The sequence below is a fragment of the Falco biarmicus genome, chromosome 1, assembly GCF_023638135.1.
Source record: "Falco biarmicus isolate bFalBia1 chromosome 1, bFalBia1.pri, whole genome shotgun sequence".
Classification (NCBI taxonomy): domain Eukaryota; kingdom Metazoa; phylum Chordata; class Aves; order Falconiformes; family Falconidae; genus Falco; species Falco biarmicus.
The window spans coordinates 61,187,074-61,196,571 of NC_079288.1; the positions used below are offsets into that span (position 1 = coordinate 61,187,074).

Here is a 9,498-nt window from a genome sequence, read left to right on the forward strand (position 1 = left end):
AGTTTCCTCTGTCCTATTGCTTTTTACCTAGGATAAGAGACCGAACCCCCACCTGCCTACAGCCTCCTTTCAGGGAGTTGTAGAGAGATAAGATCCCCCTTTCATTTTCCTCTTCTGCAGGCTAAACAACTCCATTCCCTCAGCTGCTCCTCACAGGGCTTGTTCTCTAGATCCTTCACCAGCCTCATTGCCCTTCTCTGGACACGCTCCAGCACCTCAGTGTCCCTCTTGCAGTGAGGGGCCTGAAACTGAACACAGGATTTGAGCGGCAGGTCACTAACTGTTTCCTCCTGGGCTGTGGGGATTTCATTCTGCTCCTCGTCTCTGCCTTCCAGCTCAGGGGGCTGAGTACCCAGAGGGTACTTGCTGGTCTTGCTGTTAAAGACTGAGGCAAAGAAAGCATTAAGTACCTCAGCCTTTTCCTGGTGGTAATGATCCCCCCCCACCCCCAGCATCCAGGAAAGGATGCACGTTATCCTTGGCCCTCCTTTTGTTTCTAATGTATTTGTAAAAACATTTTTCGTTACCTTTTATGGCAGCAACCAGCCCAGGTTCTAGCTGGCCTTTCACCTCTGATCTTTGCCCTGCATAAGCTTGTGACATCCTTACAGTCCTCCGGAGCTGCCTGCCCCTTCTGCCAAAGGTGCCAGACTCTCCTTCTTCCCCTGAGTTCCAGCCAGAGCTCTCTGTTCAGCCAGGCCAGTCTTCCCCGCCGGCTCATCCTTCTGCACATGGGGACGACCTGCTGCTGTGCCTGTAAGACTTCCTTGGAGAACGTGCAGCCTTCCTGGTGCCCTCGGCCCTTCAGGGCTGCCTCCCAAGGGACGGTCAACCAGGCTCCTAAACGGGCCAGAGTTGCCCCCCTGGAAGTCCAAGGTGGTGGTTCTGCTGAGCCCCCTCCTTACTTCTCTGAGAGTCAAAAACTCTCTCATCTCATGATCACTGTGCCCAAGGCATCCTCTGACCGCCACATCACCCACCCACCAGTCCTTCCCTCCCTGTTTGTAGACAGCATCTCCTGAGGGGCATCTCCCCTGGGAGGCTCCCTGACCAGCTGTGTTGGGAAGTGTCTTCAACACACTCCAGGAACCTCCTGGGCTGATCCCTGTCCGCTGTGTAGTGTGTCCAGCAGGCATCCATAGGCTGTGGTTCCCCACGAGAACAAGGGCTGGCAATCATGAGACTTCTCCCCACTGCTTGTGGAATGTTTCACCTGCCTCCTCATCCTGGCTGGGTGGTCTGTAACACACTCCCACCAGGATATCTGCCTTATTGGCCCTCCCCTGGATTCTTAGCATTATCCTGGTTTCAGCTGAGATAGAGTTAATTTTCTTCTTGGTGGCTAGTGCAGTGCTGGATTTGGATTTTAGTAGGAACAGTGTTGATAGCACACTGGAGATGTTGGTTGTTGCTGGGTAATGTTTGCACTGGGTCGGGGACATTTTGGTTTCTCAGGCCTTGCCAGTGGGCGGGCTGGAGGGGCACAGGGAATTGGGAGGGGACTCAGCCAGGACAGCTGACCCAAACTGGCCAAAGGGGTGTTCCATACCATGGGATGTCATGCTCGGTAAAGAATGCTTGGGAGCAGGGTGGATCACTGCTCAGGGACTGGCCGGGCATCAGTCAGTTGGTGGTGAGCAGTTGTGTTGTCTGTCACTTCGTCTTCTTTTCTCCCTTCCCCTTGGATTTCATTTTTCTCCCCTTCTCCTTCCTTTTTGTTATAACTGTTATTATTATTGTTGTTCTTTTAATTTTATCTCAATTATTAAACTACTCTAATCTCAACCCTTGAGTTCCATGTTCCTTTCAGATTCTCCTCCCCACCCCGCTGGGTGAGGGGGGAGCGAGTGAGTGGCTGCGTGGGACTTAATTACCAGCTGGGATTAAATCATGACACCCATAAACACTCAACCCTACTCTCGCCATCATCCAGCTCTAGGCAGTTGAAACTTCCTCACATATAGAGCTAGCCCAGTGCCTCTCCTTCCTTGCCTGTTCCTTCTGAAGGGTTTGTAGCCACCCATTGCAGCACTCCAGTCACATGAGTTATCCCGCTGTGTTTCTGTGATGGTAGCTATGTCACATAGTCTTCCTGCTGCACGATGGCTTCCAGTTCCTCCTGTTTGCTCCATGCTTCGGGCATTGGCACAGGTGCATTTCAGTTGAGCTATTCATCTTGCTTCCAACCCTGTCATGCTGCCCCAGGCTCATCTCTAGTGAGCTTGGGTTTATTCCCTTCCCCTTTTGAATCTAGTTTAAAGCTCTCTCAAGGAACCCTGCTAAATCCTGGCCCAAGATCCTTTTCCCTGTGAGACAGGTGAACCCATCTGTTGCCAGCAGGCCTCGTGCTGTGTCAACTGAACTATGATTAAAAAACCAAAATTCAGCTGTTGACACCAGGCCCAGAGCCAGGTATTGATCTGCGTCATCTTCTGATTACATGCCCCATCGTTCCCCGCAACTGGCACTGCAGAAGCAAACACTGCCTGTGCTCCTGATCCCTCAGCCAGTCGCCCCAAGGCCCTGAGGTCTCTCCTGGTCGCCCTCAGACTTCTTGTCATTTGGGTGTCAGCACTGGCCGCTTGGGAGAGCAGCAATGGGCAGCAATCACAGGCCGCACCAGACAAGGGATGTTTCTAGTAACATCCCTGACCCGGGCCCCAGGGAGGCAGCCGGCTTCCCTATGGGCTGGGTCCAGTCAGCATATTGCGCCCTCCATTCCTCTCAGTGTGGAGTCACTTGTGACAACCACCTTTCATTTGTTCCCAGCAGAGCTGGTCTGGATGTGTGGGGTTGACCGACTCTCCCTAGGCAACTCCTCCAACCTGGATGGGCCTTCATCCACATCACCATTTTCTGGGCCTTCAGGTTCCAGAGCCCCGTACCTCTTGCACTGCGTAGGGCCCCTGGGAAGGGGCAGCAGGCCTGCCTGGGCTGGGGAAGTGACTCAGGAGGGGAGGTGGTTCGCCTGCTGCCCCGAGCAGGGGCCTGTTCCCATTCCTCCCAGTCGCTTAGGGCCCCTCCATCTGCCTGGGGGTGAGCAGGCAGGGGAGCCTCCTGTTCTCATGATGTGTCTGTGCCGTGCATTTGTCTCAGCGATGGCAGAGCGCGGCCCCACCAGTCTGTCTCCCTCTCACACTCCCTGACACTCCTTAACCTTTCTGCTGGCCCTTCCAGCTCTGCCCCCGGGCTGAGCAGATCGCCCACCAGGCCGCACCTCACCGCCATGTTTTCTCTGCCGCCCTGCGGTAGCAGTGACACTGGGCACTCCCTGCAGCCTGAACAGCTGCATGTTTCCGTGGGAGCTCTGTCTGGGTGCCATTGTGCCTTCTGGTGCCGGTTTTTGGCCTGGGGAAACCATGGCCAGGTTCCTTCTGGGGGGACAATGACCACTGCTGGAGCCGGCCTCTTCGGGCTGGCAGGGGGACGGAGCCCGGCCTGCGCGTGTGGCCTTGCTGGGCTCCTGGTCACTTGCGCTGCTGGGGGCTGCGGTTGTACCTGTGGGGGTTCGGCCCTGCACACGCCGAGCCAGCGCTGCCGCTCTCAGGGTCTTGGTGGTCCCCGCTCTGGGGGAGCTGGGGCACCCCCTCTCTCCCCCTCTGCCCTCGCTTCTCAGTTTTGCCACTTCACAGCCAATCCCTTCTGCCAGTCCATTGGCACAATCCTCTGCCTCGGAGCACCTCTGCCAGAGTAGCACGCATCGGAGCCTTTGCTGAAATAGTAATAGTGGTTTTACTAAAAATAATTTAGCTCCTCTTCTGAAGGACTTTTTAAGGTTGTAAAGCTTATCTTTGGTGAGATGCTGAGGGTTGCAGCTGAATTGCGTGTCCCAGTCCTCCTGTGCCCCTCCTTGCTCATTTCCATGGGACTGTGACGCTGTGCAAAACCTGTCTTAATTAATTGGACACGTGCGTGGGCTAAGAATTTGTTTCAATGTCTGCCTTTTTTTTTTTTTGTGTGTGTGTGCACTTATCTCTATTTTGAATTATTCAGAATTGACAATTCAGAAACAACAAAGGCGTCTCCTTGTATTAATAGAAGTTTTGGTAATAATTTCCGTGTGTTCATGAAATTCCACGTGCACATGCTGCCAGTGTGATGCACTGCGTCCTGCAAGCTGGCAGTTGTGTCCTTGAAGTACCTGTCAAAGGTGTGCTTTGTCCATCCGTGTCCATTCATCCGTGTCTGTGCCCCCTCCCCCTCCTCTTTTTTTTTTTTCTCTCCTTCCCTCCCCTTGGAGCGGGCTGCAGGATGAGGAGTTCACCTGCCACTATTCCGGCTCAGCTGCTGTATCATGTTTCAATCTGCTGCTTCATTTTTTGTCTTGCTGCCTAAAGTAATTGCTTACCTGTTTTGGATGCATTTCCCTTACCGAAGGTTTCTTTTTTTTCTGTCTTTCTGCCACTTACAAGCATTCTATCATTTTTCTAACTCAGATCCAGGTATTTGAATCAGAGGTCTTCTTATGCCTGAAGGTTCCTTTGCTACTTCTCCTTCAAGCTTTGTACAGGGCCTGACAAAGCTGATTTTCTCATTCAGAGAAATGATGCAAAGCTTCCTTTGGTCTCCGTTCTTTGAAGGACTTCTGTGTAGTTTTAATCCCAAGAAAGTTGGCTTAGGGTGTCACTGGCAAGACATTTATCGTCGTCACTTGCCATTTTCTGGACTGCAGAAGCAGAACTGAGACCACTTCAGGCCTGCATGGCTGCCCATGAGCCTCATCCATCTGTTAAGTCTGGCTCTGCAGTGGCAAAAAAGTCCATCTCGGCACCATTTTTCTGGTCAGACTTATCCCAGAGCATCGTAGCATTGTGCTTTTTGCTTCTCTTGTAGGACTGATTCAGCATGCTGGTGCCTTCCTTTGCCTTGGCACAATCTCGCCATGGCTCTGCCATCACTTAGGCACCATGCCATACCCTGATTTTGTGTTGGCAGGCTAGTCTAGGCATTCACCTGCTCTTACATCTTCATTCCTCTTGCCAGTGGGAATGCTGTTTGGCACCAGCTGGTTTTGGCACAGAGGTCTAGCACGGCAGTGTGTGCCCATTGCTGCAAATATGGATGTGGACACATTATGCCCTCTCACATCTGTTGCTGCCTGACTTTTCTGGTAAATGCCAGGAGAAAGTAATCTTCCTGGTTTTTGACGTTTGGTGGTGTCTGAGGAGGAGCCTGGACTGAATAAGCTAGAAGAGCTGGGTGGCCCTTCAGGATCACCTTCATATGTTTCTCTTAGAGGCAGAGCTGAGACCTGACCAAGCTCATTAGACATATCCTTCCATGTGGAAGAGCTCTGTCCACACAGTTCAGAACTTGCCATCTCGGTTCTATCCTACTTATTGCCCGTGGGTGGGAGTGTGTATTTGCAAAGTACGTTAGTGTTTTGTGTACACGCTTGGCATCCTCATTCTTATCGCTGTGGTAGCTGTGGAGAGGTCAAGAGTTACAGAAGACATCAGGACACAGAAGCTCATAGGTGGGGAAAGAACTTATCTGAATCCAGGGCAACTGGCTTGAGGTGGTCTTGCTTGAGCAGGAAGGTTGGACTTCCCGAGTCCCTTCCAACCTCAACCATTCTGTGAAATTGGAGATTCCCATGCTATGGAAGCTGCTGTTCTGTAAGTTTAGTTCACGTGTGTTGGGTGTGTTGGGAGGACCCTTAGGTCATACGCCTCAAGTGGAGGGCCTTTTCCATGTCACATGACAGGCCATGATACACCAAGCTGAAGAGTTTGGGGTGTGCCAGAGGGCTCGGCCGCTGGTGAACAGCCACTATTTTCCCTTTCTCTGTAGTAAAAGACAAAATGTGTGTACGGTTGTGATACAACTGTCAGCTTTAACTTTCCCCTTCTGGTCTTTGCTCTGAGGTGTCCCTCTAAGGAAGACACGTACCTGGGTTTGATGAGAAGTTCACTGGTCAGTTTTGGGGAAATAGCTAACAATTTTCTGCAGTTATACCCTGAAACATTTAAGTATAGGATGCTTTGATAGTGGGCTCTTATTTTAATTTGCCAGCCTTAACAGCAGTCATCTTTCTGTATGCAGGCTTTAAACCAGCTTGAAAATTTGGAATTTTGCGTAGTCCAGGCAATTAAGTGGCTGCTTTTTGCATGTAACTCTACATCTGGAGTAATAGTCCTCAGCTGTCAATCGATGTGGGGAGTTGCATCAGACATCATTCTCTCAGTTGGCAACAGTTTTAATTCTTGGACATTTCCCTACTGTCAACACCTTTGTGTGGCCTTTGGGGCTGTAAATCGTAGACTGTGGGCCATTTGTCTAAAAGTGAGCTTAAGTGAAATAAAATACACACAAGACTTTTATAAAAACAGCATAAAACTTACATGCGTATTAACTACTAAGGCCTCTCGGTCCGGCACAAAATACATTTCATGTTAAGAGATAACATGAGAAAATAAATGCAGAACAAGTGGATGTCGCAAGCAGGTGTGGCTTTGACAACTCCAGACTGCACAGAGGAACACATTTGTTAGAGACCACTATTAGTTAAATTAAATTAGGCTAATGTGCTCTTTTGAGCATAATTGAAATTATAGTAATATTTTTATTGATTTGCCACTGGAATAGGTGAATGCTTTAATGTCCTTTCTGCTGTGAGTACAATTTGCAGTTGTTCCACTTTACTGTCTGGTAACTCCCTAATATTATGGCTCAGTCAGATAGACCTTTTTTTAAACTCTGTTAATTTGAACTGATTTCTGTTCTTTTTACAATTTAGACTGAAAGAAGGAACTGTGATGTTGGAGACCTCTTCTGCATAACTTTGCCTGCAAATTGAAGATCATGTAATGCAAAGGAATTCTAGAGAACACTGTAACTACAATCCAGCTGGAAATACAACCCAGTTTTAGGGGTACATTCGTTCATTGATCTTGAAAGATCTTTCTTAAGTGTAAATGGTAAATACATGGTTTGTTACAAATTATTTTTTCTTTTGTATCAATAAATATTAAATAATGAAAATCGGTTTTGATCTCTTTGATTTCTAAGTCATTTAAGATTTATTTTTCTAGTAGTACATTTGGTTTTGTAAATGCAGGTAATTGCATGAGTTTGACTTGTAAATATTTATAAATAATGTGAGTTACCTTGAGTGGCTTCAAGGATGTCGCCAACGGTGAAATCTTTCAGCTGTTCCATTGGAGTTATTAAAACTCTTAAGAGGAGTTTGAAGGTAAAATATTTTCATGGAATCGTTTATGTTGGGAAAGACCTTTAGGACCATTGAGTCCAACCATTAACCCAGGACTGCCAAGTCCGCCACTAGACAGTCACCAAGTGCTGCATTTACACATCTTTTAAACACCTCCAGGGATGGTGACTCAACCACTTCCCTGGGCAGCCTGTTCCAGTGCTTGGCAACCCTTTCAGGGAATTTCCTAAGATCCAGTGTAGACCTCCCCTGGTGCAACTTGAGGCCATTTCCTCTTGTCCTATCACTTGTTACTTGGGAGAAGAGACCAACCCCCACCTCGCTACAGCCTCCTTTCAGGGAGTTGAAGATAGCAATAAGGTCCCCCCTGAGCCTCCTTTTCTCCAGACTAAACAACCCCAGTTCCCTCAGCCACCCTTCATAGGACTTGTGCTCCAGACCCCTCACCAGCCTCGTTGCCCTTCTCTGGACACGCTGCAGCACCTCAGTGTCCCTCTTGCAGTGAGTGGCCTGAAACTGGACACAGGATTTGAGGTGCGGCCTCACCAGTGCTGGGTACATACTGGCCACCCTGTTTTGGATACAAGCCAGGATGCTGTTGGCCTTCTTGGCCACCTGGGCACACTGGACACACACACTGCTGGCTCATGTTCAGCCGGCTGTCAGCCAGCACCCCCAGGTCCTTTTCCCCCGGGCAGCTTTCCAGCCGCTCTGCCCCAAGCCTGTAGCGCTGTGTGGGGTTGGTGTGACCCAAGTGCAGGACCTGGCACTCAGCCATGTTGAATCTCGGGTGCCGATAGGGTTCACCTTTGAAAAAACAATGTTCTTAGTTGAAGTGGCTTTTGTTCCGATTTAAATCTCTGCTGTTCTTGCTGTACTTACACAGAAACTCAGGGTTGAAATGTTGTATATAATTCTTTCAGTTTTCAGATAAATCCTGAGCAGAGCTACGTTCAGCTGCAGTGTCGGGATCGTTCAGTGAACATCAGGTTTGGTATGTGATGACTTACACTGTCCTCCACGTTCTCTATGTTATTTTCAAAGTGTTTCCGTTCAGCTGGAGGTGGTGCTTGCTCAGAGTTACCTATTACAGCAGGTCTTGCGTAGTCATCAGAGTGAAATAAAATGAAAGCACCTCCCATCCCTTTGGGAAAGTGTGGTCCATTAGTTTTTCATTTGCCAGGGGCATCAGTTTTTAATATTTTTCCCTTTCCCTTTATCTCCTGGGAATATCAGTCTGCATAGATCTATTATTAATTCCACAGCAATGAACTCATTTTCTCAAAGGCAGTAAAAGTAGGTCTCCCTAGGAGTGTTTTAAAATCCAAATTGGACTCAAGTATGCTATGCATAGTGTTGAGTTTGTTGTTGGGTTTCCCTTTGATGGTGGTGGGTTGGTTGGTTGGTTGGGTTTTTTTTAAATATCTTTGCCTCGTTTGAACTTACTGTTTTTGTTATAAACTAAATGGTGTAGAGTTCACCAGCACTTAAAACTTGGGAGTCTGGATCAGTATTGAAACAGTTCTGGAACCAAAACAATTTTTGGAGGTGAGAATGTGAGGAAAAAATATTTTCCCGAACAACAATGTACTATGCTATGACTGAGAGTGTATCAAGTTATTTAAATATTGCGGAGAAGGGAGCAAGACAGGTTTTCCACTCCTGGTAGGTTCTGTAAGCTCCATTTACAACGTTCATTCCCATCAACCTTGGCCAAGCAGCACTTTTAGCGTTTTGCTGGTGAGAGCCTTGCTGAAGTGCAGGCTTTCGACCTGCTAGCTCGTGGTTCTTGAAGCCCTGTCTCAATTCCAGTAGAGTATTTACCATCAACTAAAGCAGAGGAGACTGGCTCCACCACTCAGCGTTTGCTGCCTCTTCTACGTGCCTGGGTAAGTGCCTGTGTCCACACTGCTTGTGCCCCTGGGCTGTGCAAAAGGGGAAGGGGAGAGGGGCGCTGCCTTCTTGCAGAGGGCCCAGAACTGATGTGACTTGAGCGCTCTTCTGTTCTGGTCAGCTGCTGCGTAGGTTGCTTTGTAGGATCCCTTGAGCAAGATGTGGATCTGGGGACTCTTTCCTCATCCTGACTGTTCAGGTGGGGTCGTGTTCTCTTGTGGTCATGGGCTGACATGAGGAACCGTTACTGCTTTTCTTCCCTGCAGTGTTTCTGAGCAGCTTTCATCCAGAACAGTCCATCACAGTTTTTTTGTTAAGTGGAACAAATCAATGCATTGGACAGAAACAGCCGTAACCGCATATATTGTGAACTATATTTTGATAAACAAGAAGATTGGTTTTACATCTTTTTCTTTTACCTGCCTTGACCT

The 9,498-nt window shown here is 48.7% G+C and overlaps 1 protein-coding gene across 2 annotated transcripts in view; it reads left to right on the forward strand.

Annotated features, from left to right (window-relative positions):
- The window catches only part of CENPC (centromere protein C), a 33,123-nt gene extending 26,137 nt beyond the window's left edge, over positions 1-6,986 (forward strand). For both annotated transcript variants that reach the window (XM_056335880.1, XM_056335890.1), the window contains one exon: positions 6,740-6,986. In XM_056335880.1, the coding sequence (XP_056191855.1) occupies positions 6,740-6,782 (43 nt within the window). In that variant the 3' untranslated portion in view covers positions 6,783-6,986. The remainder of the gene's footprint in view (positions 1-6,739) is intronic.
- Positions 6,987-9,498: the final 2,512 nt, after the last annotated feature.